This window comes from Taudactylus pleione, unplaced genomic scaffold (assembly GCF_031769625.1).
Source record: "Taudactylus pleione unplaced genomic scaffold, aTauple2 ptg000188l, whole genome shotgun sequence".
Lineage (NCBI taxonomy): Eukaryota > Metazoa > Chordata > Amphibia > Anura > Myobatrachidae > Taudactylus > Taudactylus pleione.
The window spans coordinates 4,700,404-4,713,602 of record NW_028284590.1 but is presented as its reverse complement, the minus strand read 5'-3'; the positions used below and the strand labels follow the sequence as shown (position 1 = coordinate 4,713,602).

Sequence of the window (13,199 nt, the reverse complement as noted above, 5' to 3'; positions counted from 1 at the left end):
AAAACGCCCATGCAACGGACGGGATCGGGAGGATGCATCTTATGTGCTGTTTAATATTTCTTGGCCCGACCTCCCAATCCCATAGAAGCCAGGACACACTGAGCTATAGGGGGCTGCAGGCAGCTGAAAGGGGGTTATGCTGGGGACACACTGCTCGGCTGATCGGAAGCGTTTAACCCGATCAGCCGGGGATCTCAAAGGTGTGTACCCAGCTTTATCCAGAGTACAGAAGCTACCATAAATCTTGTACCACTGTAACTTTAGATGAGTACCGGTACCATTACTCAGAGTACCGGTACATTTATTTATAGAAAAAAAGCACTGGCTATATTTATAGTATTAGGGACAAAATGTATAAATGTGAGGCAAGCTAGAGGCTATATAACAGGAGGTTTGATTGATTGATTAATTGATTGATTACAGGGGGGGCAATAAGATAAGCAAAAGAAAAGTTATTATTTGAATTGGTAGTTTGTTAAGGTGATAATGAATGTGAAATTTACAGACTGAAAGATATTATGCCTTGTACACGCTTTAGCGACTGGCAATCGTGCCCCCCTGGACATCGCATGATTGCCGATACACATTACAGTGATGTAATGAAGGACGGAACGATCACTCGTTCTGTCCTTCAATTACATGCACAGCGCCGTCTGCGATATTGTGTGATTGGCCGTGCAGCATGGCCGACCGGACGCTATCGAATGCGCCTGCAGGAGAGTGCAAATCGGGCATACACATTGAGCGATATGCCTGATTTGCCATTCAGATTTGGCCAAATCGGAATGACATCCAGTGTGTACCCGGCTTTCCTGGGTAGTAATCCGATGGTTACAGTTGACTACTGGTATAATTATTACTCCAGTTAATGGTTGGCAGGAACATTTTGAGATACATTGTAAAAATACGAATGCCTAGTTCCGGTGTCGGTTGGAGTTCATAGACTTTAAATGTTGTGTACAATCTCACATTAACAGCCAATGGCTGTATGCTACCGACAGTCACATACTGTATTATGGCCTTTGCTAAAGGTTATGGGCCATGTTCATAGTTGCTGTTGGGTGGCCACAATGAGAAAGAAAAGGAACTGTTGCATGTGAAAGGCTGATGTTGAGAAATCACAGATTGAGTAGTCGGACATAGTGTTCAAGTAAAGATAGGTATCAGCGGAAATACTAGTTTAGGTGATAATATAAAGATTATATTGATGCTTAATTAAGAAGCAGAAGAGGGTTGTGTAGCAAAAAACTACTGTGAAGACAGCGAACACTTACTTTTGACCCCTTTCCTCCTCTTCCACCCTGTCAAAAATAAAATCAGGACTATTAGGTCATAACAGATTACAATCTAAATCAATGGGGATGTTAATGTAATATTAAATTATCAAATAGACCCCTAGACTATAAGCTTTACTACAAGGGCTTTCACATACAAATCTTCACGGACTCTTTTTGTCACCATACAGTTACCCTTCCGCTACAGATATAGGTGGATGATTCTCTGCGGGATCAAATGTGAGATATTGAAAGACTCCTTGTGCCCAACTCACCTTTTCTCCTCGGACTCCTTGGTCGCCCTACAGAGGAAGAGAGCACAGTTTGAGGATCTGATCACAGAAACATCTATAGTGTCAGGTAGCAAGTACAGTACAGAGAGCATACCTTCATTCCCTGATATCCCACAGGTCCAATGTCACCTTGGCGGCCCTGCCGAAAGACACACACACAAGATTAGATTTATATGTTCGGGCCATAGGTTATAAACATTACTGAGCATTAACTCTGGGAATTGTTGTACTCACGGGGTCTCCTGGTGGTCCACGGTCTCCTGGAAGTCCTGTCTTACCAGTTTCTCCCTGAAAATGCCCAGACAGTAAACTGTTAGGAAAGTTTGGCCATTTTTGCAGTTATACTACTCTCCTTGTTTATACCCCTTACCTCTTCCCCTGGGAGACCTGGTGGTCCTTGAATTCCACGTGGAGGCTGAGGGAGAAAAATAAAATATTTAAAGAAAGTCCTTGAGAAATAAAGCAACAGATTACAGCAATTATCATCCAATCTATGTTTGTAAAAAGTCCACGTAACAGCAATGGCCGATCTTCATAACATCATCTGCGTCGGTAATAGCGCGTTTCGTAACACACACGCAGACCACTTATAGCACTCAGCTTACATGAGCTCCTTACCTGACACTCATAAGTGCAGCACTGCAATGAGAAGAGAGGGAGCGTAGCATTATCATGTTGTAATACAGAGGTGTATTGTGTATTGCTTTATATAATTACTCGCATATACTTTATAGTATTTTACACTTTTGTAGTACTTACCTCTTGTTCACCATTAGCAACCTGAAAAGAAAGAAAGAAAGAAAGATTAATATGGATTACTGAAGCATCACACAATGCTAGGAGTATTATTGAGTGCCCTATAACAATAATATAGTGTTACAGCATGAAATAAGACATGTAATACAAATATTACCACAAATTACCCTCTTTAGCTGAAATACATACTATTATTTCTATATAATAACTGCAGAAGGTCTGTTCCGCCTCCTCAATGCATGCACAGTAGAAGTCAAGGGCTCCCACTGCAAGGGCGACGTGGACATACTTAGGAGACGAGGAACAGCCCCCGTGTTTAATATGGGAGCAGAGGGGTGGGATGAGGCAACGTGGGGGGGGTTGGGGAGACAGAAAGACAGTGATGGAGCCGTGAGGGGGAGGGGCTGGCCAGAGCGGACGGGGGGGGGGGGAGGAGATGGCAGAGACTGAGGTGACCTTGCATACAGGCCCGGCAATAGGGGGGTACTAAGGGTACACCTGTACCGGGCCCTGAGGTTCAGAGGGGCTCTGAGACTCAGAGGGGCCCTAGGTTTAAAGGGTCACAAAGCGACATGGCTGCTGCAGCAACTACATTTCATATACAGCCGTACCGCGCCGGCCGCGCAATTAAGCAAAATAAAACAATCAAGCTGGCCATGGCACCCCCATTTCTCTTCCCCCTTCCCCGGGCACCGTCACTTGGTCCGTGCTGCACATAATAATTAATGATCCGGTGACGTTATTACACACGACGCTGCGCTCACCCTCCCGCCCCAGCCCTTCTGTCCCTGCCTCACTGCAGCTGCGTCCACCCAGGGGCCTGAAACGGGCGGGAGAAAACTTGTTGCGCGGCCTGACTGTAAGCACGGCCGCACAGCACACAGCACTACTGTACGCTCCCTGCAGCACCACTGACTGGCTGCAGACAGCCTGCCTTCCCACCCCGGGCTGCCACAACAACTGTCAGCAAGAAGAACTGGAAGAGCCTCATCGGTTAGATAGACAGCTAGTGGTAAGCCGCAGTGTATTTTGTTTTTTACTTTATTTAAAGACTAGGAGATCTTTAAATTAAAATGATCTTGCCTCACATATCATACACCGGGAAGGGATATGTAGGTGCGGGATCTAGTGCGATGAGGTTCGGGGTGGTGGTGTGTGTGGGGGGGGGCAGGGTTGAGGGGGGTGGGGCCCAGAGACATCAAAGTACCGGGCCCCAAGATTTCTGTTGCCGGCCCTGCTTGCATATGCTGGATACGTTACACTAGTATACTAATAATAATGCAATGCACTTCAAAGTATAATGACCACCAATATGGGGGAAATGTACTGAAGAGCAATTTGCCAAAATCTGTGATTTTCTGCAATTTTTGCAACGGGTTTTTCATTTTGACAAATCACGTCATTAATTTCCCCCTATTTCTTACTTCTGTTCTGTATAACATTTACAGTACTTTATGCATAATGTACTTGCTATGAAATCTACTGAAAACCACTATCTTAAAACAGCTTTGATTGCATAAATAATATTAAACTTCCAAAAGCCTCCAACTGACTTGTGTTTGCTTGAGCTGTATCTACAGTACCTTGAAATCAGTCACACTGTCCACGGTACAAAGTATAGGTCAGTGTACTACAGATTGCTTTCTTATGATGGCTTTTGTTTGCAATCAATTCAAAGTAAACACTATATTATATAAAAAGCTATACAGTGTGATGTACAAACACAATTTACTGTAAGTCCACACAGTGGTTTCCGCCCCCTCATGTAAATAGGTGGAGTTTATTACATTAGTCTTCCTACCTATGTGCTGTGTGCACATAACTACAAGTTGGCCTGACACTCTAAGCAACTCTGTTGCACTTATGCATAGGGATCACTGTTGTGCTATATATTTTTTTGAATGAAGTCTTCAGGCTTAAAGAATCCAAATGAATGAGAATAAATTATACGGATACAGTTTGGTTTTTTATCATTGCTTCTGACTAGCGAAATAGAGTTATATAAATGACAATAACAATTTTAAGACCTGTGTATTGTTAATTACTTACAATGGTGTTTATAATGGTATCAATGGTATTATGCATCTCCTGACTGGACAGGCCGGAGGCACTGGTGGCTGTGAAGTTTTGCCGATAGTGTGGATCAGAGGCGATAACACCGAGACGTGGTTCCTGGAGACATGACCAGAGAAGAGAGCAGTTATGAAGAATTAGGGCATCCTAGATTAGTTTATTTATATAAACTGGAAATATTGCTCTCTCCATGTGCGGTGCTATACGTGCATGCTACAGCATATCTTACCAGGTGGTTTGGTGAGATGGCAACAGAGAAGATTTTTATGTTCAGGTTTTTGGCTTCATTAACTGCATCTTCTAGACCACCGCATGGCTCCTTGTATCCATCCAGGGGATGGCCATCTGTCACCACTACTAGATACTTGTTATCACTCTGGTGGGACCCCCTGTCAGGTGAAAAACATGTTGGATGTCAACTGAACAAAACCTAAATCCATCCATTTTGAGTATAGATATATTGAGACAATGAAGAGAATAATACATTTAAATGAGTTACTGAGCCCGACCTAGAATTGATACAATTTTATTAACTGTTACACTAACCCAATCATGATCTGTTCAATGCCCCTTTTGATGGCACAGTCAGTGTGGGTCCCTTTGCCGATGTACTCCACATTGTCAACTTCCTTCTTCAGGGCATCCCGGCCACTGGGCAAATTGGTCAGGGACTTGATTAACTTGACTTCGTCACTGTAGTGCAGAGCTCCTGCGTTCCATACAAGGTTGCGGTCACAGCGATAATACCTACAGTCAGAAAGGTGTTGTAGAGTTATTGTGAGTTACGCTTACATACTCATTACATGGAGATGAGGTCAGTGCACTGTAGATGCTAATCTAATGCTCATCATCTGCAGTGTATAAGGTCCCTAAAAACGCTCCCTCCTTCCTGCTTTTTGTCATTTTAATAATACAAAGGTAATAATTTGCCAGTGACAATATCGCTCCAGTCAACCTATCCTACTATCAGCCCAGGTAAAGCTCTGCTTCTCCGCAATGCCACCACATTGTCCTTTAAACCCATGCACTTTGGCGGAAATCTAGGTGCACTAGTGCAAACTGCCGAACATGATGTCAACTTTTCACTTTCCCTGTGATTTGTAAATCAACTTCCGTTAGCCGTCATAAATGATCCCTGCGTGTCCACAGATGCATTGACGAACTTATTTCATTGGGGTGGTATGTAGAATGTTATGTTTTATAGATGAGCATTACATTGAGTGGCCACATCCATAAAATAATAATGGGTGACGACTGGCAATATTGTAATGTCCTCCTAAGGATATAAACTATGTATGCCATGCATTCATGCACTGATATGACAAACAGATTAATGGTGATTTAAAATGTCCTATTTAGAAATATCATACTTTGAGGGTTATCTTACATACCTTAAAAGTAGATATGTGAACTACATCCATACCACTCAATCATATAAGCTGTCATTGTCTGATCAGCAGCAGACTGATAAAAGCTAATCACTCATTGTGTCATTCATACATTACCATTATCAGAGCCCATCGTCCAGGGACACTGTTAGAGCGGCAGTGCTCTTCAGGAATACAGCCATGAAAAGCGCCATGGCTGGTTTAGTAGTGGCACCAGTACTGCTTTGACCAGGGATTCTGTTATAATTACAATAAGGCAGCACAATGATGTGGTTTCTCCATATCCCTGGACTCTGATGGTCTGGGTAATATTAAAATGAACTGGTATTCCCCATCTCATCATCCGAGCTGCAGGACCTGCATCCTGGGTGGAGATATAGCGGACGAGTATAAAACTGCAGCTTTCTATTGGTCCACCACCTCATCTGCGGAGTTCTGCATTCCCAGGAAGAACAGTTTCCAAGAAGAACAGGTCTCAGAGAGCATTTGCACAAGACCACCTAATCTTGCCATAGGGTCCATATATGACTAGCTTCCCATGGTAAAACGTCTGCCCATTATACCAAAAAGTAAGTTAGAAATAATACAATTAAATTGCTCAAAATATACATACTCCTTGATCACCCTGTTGAAAATATTTATCAAAAAATTATTTGACATAGCCCAGCACCAACCCAATGCCAAGGACAAACTAGAAGCTCCTTTTACCCAACATATTGGGACTCAGATCCAACGAAAACTGGACATGGTCAGACTGCCCACTGCTGAGGTGTACTGTACTACACAGGCAAAGATAACTACTGTATCTCAGTTTATGAACTACATATTTTTACTTCTTCCTTCAAAGCTCGTTGTTCTCAGCTCCAGCACAATGAAGTGTGTTACTACTGGGGCAGAAGCTGGTATGGGGCCCTTCAGGCCCTGTGCTGCTTCTGAGCATTAGGGCTTCTGAGCCTTCAGTTGGGCCAGTGCTGGATGTGGCCACTGGAGGGGAGCAGAGCTACGGCGCATTTTTATTTACATAACTTTTCCTCAAAGCTGCATCACGCTTAACGGGGCACGTGGTCGCGCCATTGCAGGTCATGCTTCCCCTACAAAGGCCCAGACCTGGCTAATTTGTACTCGCTCCCCTCCCTTTCAGCACCCCTGCTAATCATCCTGCTTTGACGACATGCCCCCACTGCACTGTATATGGTTTGGTGCTCTAAAATTAAATTAGTTTCAGAAAAAAAATTGCCTACTTTCCACTCCTGATTTTCAGTGAGTTCTTCCTAGGGATGGCCATCAACCAATAATGGTTGCCAACCATTGGTGGTTAACCACTGATGGTTGATGGTTGATGGTTTTGCCATCAATTGTGGTGATCCAATGGTTCTCCACCATCGATGGCACAGAGCCAGACAATGGGTTTTTTTTTCACACTGGCGCTGGGACACTGAACATAGCTCTGTACCCTGATGAGACCCATGAAGCCCTTCCCCCAACTCTTAATGGTTCACTGTCTGGTGAGTAAGAGAGCAGGGATGACCATCGGTTGGAGAATTGATAGTTTCCCATTGATGGTTTCATATCACTGTGGTTTACCACCAATGGCACCGTCGATGGTTAACCCACCAATTGCCATCCCTAGTTCTCCCAGACTCCCTGGAGAGTATGGAACCCTCCTGGATGTCACCCACTTTCCTAGTGATATGGGCGTGGCTCGATAATGGGATTCACTGTGAAATGTATCATCATGACCCCCGTCCCCACGGCATGCAGCCACAATTTGTGGTATTCTGACACAGGGGAGAGTGTGACCATGATGATGTAAGCCACACCTCAGGGGTGGTCCCAAAAGCCAGAAAGTATGTCAGGACCTCTGTGTTTCCTTCCACTCTGAGCAGGAAGTGAGAAGGGACATGCAGCGGAAAAAGAGGAGCTGGCTGTGGCTCTGAAGAGTAAGGAGTAAGGGAGGGCGGACATTTTGTTATTGAACACAAAGTTCTTGTTATGCCCTTAAAGCAAGAATAAGGCTTATCCTAATTGTTCACTGCAGTCCTAAAGTGAGAGCTTGTAGGAATCCAACAGCACTGTACTGCATACAAAGAATGATATATTCTTCTATATTGTGGGAAGAGTGCCCCTTTAACATATTATTTGGAGATTTTACCTTGTTATGAGTTTATCTATAAATTGCTTGGTAAAGTCCTTGACTTGTTCAACGAGAATCTTGAATGGTTTCACACGAAGTGCAACACTTTCTGATGTGTCCAACACGAAGAAGATATCCACGGGACAGTCTGTAGGCAAGTAAATTGTAAATAAGTGTATATGACTACAATTAATAAGATGGTGCATACACAGTCTCTCATTGATATATTAGTAGACATTGACAAACAGTATTGTGTTACACAAATGTATTTATTTAAATATCCAACAATGGTACTATTGCTAAGAAGAACAGGAATTATATGTAGGTACGCTAGGAGTGGGACTCAAAAAACTGCCTTTGTCCTGGCAAGCTCCTGCCACCTGTTGATTATTTTAAATATCTAGCATATAGACCCAGCCCTTTTGTGTATATGCTATTTCCATACTTCCTAGAATGTCCAGGAGACTGCTGAATTGTGGGAGAACTCTCCCAGAATCCCAGGAGAGTAGACCAAACTCCAGCATTAAAATCCACTTTTGATTTCTAAATGACAGTGAGTCTCAGAGTTGGACTGGCCCACTGGGGTACAGGGGAAATCCCTGGTGGGCTCCACTGCCTGAGGGTACACTCCCTCCTCTAGGGTTCAGGTTCCAGACTGTGCACTTGAATTTTTACATTGTAACTCTATTTGAGGGTCAGTCATCTGGTGCATTCGGACCACAGATGGACATGGGAGCTTTGCATACTTACCGACATTTAAATGGTGCTCTCCGGGAGAAGGCTCTTTCCCTAGATGGAGGTGGGCTGTAATGGGGACGGGGCTATCGCGTCATTATGCCCTGCCCCCTCACGACGAAGTGCTGCAAGCCCGCCCCCTCCCGCCGTACCATGGATTAACGGTAAGATTCTCCGCATTCTGCCCACTGCACTAGGAAGTGGGCAGGGTTAGGGGAAAGTGCCTACTTTTCCGGGGGTGCGGGGGGGTGTACCTGAAATCGGGAGCCACCCGCAGGTTCCCGGAGAGTAGGCAAGTATGGTGCTTTGTTCATTTCTGTACAAACTACACAAAGATAGGCCCTCCTGCCAAACAAAGGGGGCAGTCAAGACACACCTCGGCCCCATGCTCTTGTTGATTGTGGTCTTTAGTATAATTAACGTAGTCCCTGCAGAATCGGTATGATTTACCGCCGGACCCCTGGCCAGCGGTTCAAATCCCGACAGCGGCAGCCCGAACAGGATGAAAATCCCGATCATCCCCAGGTAAGTATTCACTAACCTATTCCCCCCCCTAACCCTCCTTTAGGGTGCCTAACCCTAACTTTCACCCCAGTGCCTAAACCTAACCCCCCCTTCCCCGCTGCCTAAACCTAAGTCCTCCGGGTGGGTGCCTAACCCTAAATCCCCCCCGGGAGCCCTAAACCTAACCCTTCCCCCCCGCGGCTGTCCGCAGCGGTGCCCGGGATCACTTCGATCGGGATGTCGGGCGCTGGTCTCCCGGCATCAGTAAAATGACAGGCGTCTAGATGGAGACGGGATTAAGCAGTCGGGAAGCCGGCTGTTGGGATTAAGTCCACCGGCTTCCAGACTGCATACCGTTCCTGCCAGTGATTGGAATGGCAAATGTAGCTCTGCATTCATTCATTAACCTACAATTAAGTCATCCCAGTGGTAATGTATTTCACCTTTACTAGACCTAATGCAATTCTCAATGAGATTTAGACACTGGCCGGTCAGTACCGGGATCCCCTATCACATGTACACTGCATTAATGCGGTACATATAGACGGGATCACCATCATGTGCTTAATTATTATCAGCAGCGGTTCCTACCCTCTTGGTGGAGGGGGCTGCCGCTGCCCATGCTGCGTGCACTGTGCAGCATTAGTTCGGAGAGAAGGAGACAGTTCTTGGCCCATTGGGTCCCGGTGCCTAAACAATGGATCTGGCAGGCATCGGGAAGTGGTAGTTGGACCGCACATGCGCAGAACACCAGCTTCTAGGGACCGCATCGGCTGCAGCCACTAGAAGCATGTAGGGCTGCCAGAAAGTCAGAAGAGGCTTTCCACTGAAGCCGCTCTCTGCTAATCGCAGCGTCGACTGGCAGACCCATGGGCAGAAATGACCTCTCCCTGGCGGTTCAAATTCCGACAGCGGAAGCCTGGCAGGGGTGAAGTTCCCGATCGCTAATAAGGTAAGTATAACTAACCCTATTTTCCCCCCTACTCCTCCCTTAGGGGTGCCTAGCCCTAACCCCCCTGTAAGTGCCTAAACCTAACCCCACATTCCCGCAGCCTAAACCTAAGTCTCCCGGGGGGGTGCCTAACCCTAACATCCCCCCGGGGGTGCCTAACCCTAACACCCCCTACCCCTAGCCTAAACCTAACCCTCCTGGGAGGGTGCCTAACCCTAAGTCCCCCGGGAGCCTGACCCCCCCCCCCTGCGGCTGTCCGCACTCGGCTTACCTTTGTTCGGTATGCCGGGCGTCGGTCTCCCGGCATAGGTCTAATGACAGGGTTTTCTACGCCTGTCATTAGTATCTTGCCGGGATTTGCCAGACGGCAAGCCGGCAGTCGGCATTTAGACCGTCCGCTTCCTGATTACATCACCTCCCTAGGACTGCCTGACCTGTGTGTGGTTGGCAGGTAGCGCTTCCAATGGGAAGTCGCTGCCAGTCACAGGGTCTGATTCTGAGCCGCTCGCTGGATTTTTATTTTTTTTTCTTCAGGCCGCTCGCTAAGCTGTGGGTAACCACCCACAGCTTTTGCGAGCGGCCTGGAGCCCGTCACGATTATCGCGACCATCGGGCTGGCGAGGAAAACCTGTGGTAGGGTCTCAGCTCTCGCAAGCCCGAGTGGACTCCCTGCTCTAATAGCGAAGGAAGTCCACTACTGACATCACGAGTGATGTCAGTAGGGCCGCCCACAAACGCCAGGCGTTCCTAAGTGAACGCCTGCGTTTGTGCAGCCACCCCCCTCCCCGCCTACAAAACAGGGTGAGCTGTCAATCAACATCGACAGCCGCCCCGTCTTGTAGCGAGACCCGTAGCGACTGAGTTGCTGTCGTTGGACGGGCCTCGCGAATGCGCACGCTGGAGGCGGCGCATGCGCAGTGGGGGACTATCGACGCGCTTGCGAGCGCTGGGCGCTTGCGAGCGGGTCTGAATCAGGCCCACAGTGTAGCCAGTGCAGTCACCAACTACAGCTGGCTCACTGAGGTAGCAGATTTTTACAGTATTAGGCATGCACCACATATATATATATATATATATATTCATATAAAAAAGGCGCAGTTTATGCAAGTTCCATGAACTAAAACATTCTTTATAAATGTACTTCCATTATTGGCGTCACTGAAAAACAATTGTCATATGGCTGATTGTGTGCAAATAACGGAATGGAATACTTATTCTCCTAGAATACTATCTTCTTTCTGGTGAATCTGAATTAGTAGTTCCCTTTGGAATATATATATATAATTTCTTTACTGCATTTTGACACCAATAGCAAACTTTATTGTACATATGTTGGGTTCTATTTAATGTATGTCTGTATTTATAATTTGTTCTTATTTTGTTGACAATTAATGTATCTCAGAATTTATGACCTGTTTTGGCCATGACAATTTAAACATTGTTAGGGCCAAAATAACTGCAATCCTGTGCTTTACAGCACAAATTATTTGTATGCATGTATGTAGCTACGCTACGGTATGTTGTATGTATGTATGTATATAGATGTATGTATGCATAAATGTATTTATATAGTGAAAGTAGGAATTTGACATATATACACACATATTGGGTCAATTGCAAGGACCTAATGTTAAATTCATGTCAGTCTAATGCAACAAATATGTCTGAGGTGTTGTCGACACGGTGGCCTAGCAGTGGCCTGCCCATCACACTGCATGGCATGACAGTATGGGGGCATTTTACCAAAAGATTACAAAAGCAATGAGCAGTCATACATAAACTCAGATTATGGGACTGGATGGTACTACAGAAAAAGTTGAACTACAAAACCAACTTTTCCAAAACAATTGCTACAGATAGCTATGTACACCCTCTTTTGTTCCCCCATTGTAGTTCAAAAGGGATCATATTCCATTTTGTTTTAGCTCCTCCCACTGCTCCACAACCTCATTGCTCCTCCCACGATTATCTTTAGACGCCAGACTGCAATATTTCACATTACAGATTTTGGGTGCAACCTATTCCCGGGCTGCGAGATCTTGTCTTATGTACATTGCTGTCTCTCTATATAATTAATAACTAACAATGAGTAGAGAAAAATAAATAATGTATGTTACTGAAGTTTAACCAATAACTTCATAAATCAAAATGATTCAATGCCAGTAGATCACTGCACAATACCAGGTAAGCTTTACTACTGTAACACAGCCTTGCTTCTCTTGTAAATAGTAGAATGATGTTTAGAGACAGGCAAACTGCTATCGGAGGACTACATATGCCAGCATTACCCTGGACGTAGTTCAACAAGAGCCACATATTGTCTAGGCTTAGGTGGAGGTGACATATGGTCACTGAGGACCAGGTTATTATCAGATGCTGATTATAAAATTCATCCTAAAAGCCTTGGATGATGGTCACATGAATAGTGTTACAAGTTATATAGAGAAGGTAAAATCAGTGTAACAATAATTCCAGTGAGGTCTCAGTGAAGCAGCATTCCCTACTGTTACCTTGGTAAGAAGATCTGGGTCTGTCCGGGTCAGGGGTGATGATGCTGGTGTTAGGTCCAGTGGCAGGTTGGGATGGGTCTTTGATGGGGTCCTTGGAGGACCCCTGCTGCGTGATGCCCCCCTCAAACAGAAGGCAGAGGTGCAGCAGGGTCAGTGGTAGGAATCCCCGAAGCATCTTCATGGTAGCGATCCCCTGCAGGAGGGGAGAGAGAGCCTCAGTGAGATCCCAGCAATGCAGCAGCAGCGGAGATGGCTTACAGGGATGGGGAGTGCTGCTGCTGGCTGGGAAGGAGGGGGGGAGTGCTGCTGGCTGGGACTCAGAGGGTGGAGTGTAGGGGCTGGTAATTGGGAAAAGGAGGGTTAGTATTATGAGGCTGACAGAGGAGTGCTATGGCCAGAGAGTGTCCCACCACCTTCCTAAGAGCTATACCTGCTGAGGCTGGCATATGGGGGCGGTCATGGTGAAATAGCATGAGGTTTAATGCTGACTTTGCAGGGGAGTGCTTGTGCATTATTACAAATAAAATAACATTATTAATGTTATTCTACTTTTATTATTATTGATATTACTACTACTATT

At 45.6% G+C, this 13,199-nt stretch overlaps 1 protein-coding gene across 1 annotated transcript in view; it reads right to left on the bottom strand.

Annotated features, from left to right (window-relative positions):
* COL6A1 (collagen type VI alpha 1 chain) overlaps positions 1–12,919 on the bottom strand; it is a 55,489-nt gene extending 42,570 nt beyond the window's left edge. Inside the window, exons 1-12 of the mRNA XM_088476385.1 lie at positions 12,620–12,919; positions 7,937–8,066; positions 4,943–5,143; positions 4,626–4,785; positions 4,373–4,495; positions 2,327–2,347; positions 2,186–2,206; positions 1,938–1,982; positions 1,802–1,855; positions 1,662–1,706; positions 1,550–1,576; positions 1,275–1,301 (exon numbers count right to left, since the gene is read on the bottom strand). Coding sequence (XP_088332511.1) covers positions 1,275–1,301; positions 1,550–1,576; positions 1,662–1,706; positions 1,802–1,855; positions 1,938–1,982; positions 2,186–2,206; positions 2,327–2,347; positions 4,373–4,495; positions 4,626–4,785; positions 4,943–5,143; positions 7,937–8,066; positions 12,620–12,800 — 1,035 coding nt within the window. The 5' untranslated portion in view covers positions 12,801–12,919. The remainder of the gene's footprint in view (positions 1–1,274; positions 1,302–1,549; positions 1,577–1,661; positions 1,707–1,801; positions 1,856–1,937; positions 1,983–2,185; positions 2,207–2,326; positions 2,348–4,372; positions 4,496–4,625; positions 4,786–4,942; positions 5,144–7,936; positions 8,067–12,619) is intronic.
* Positions 12,920–13,199: the final 280 nt, after the last annotated feature.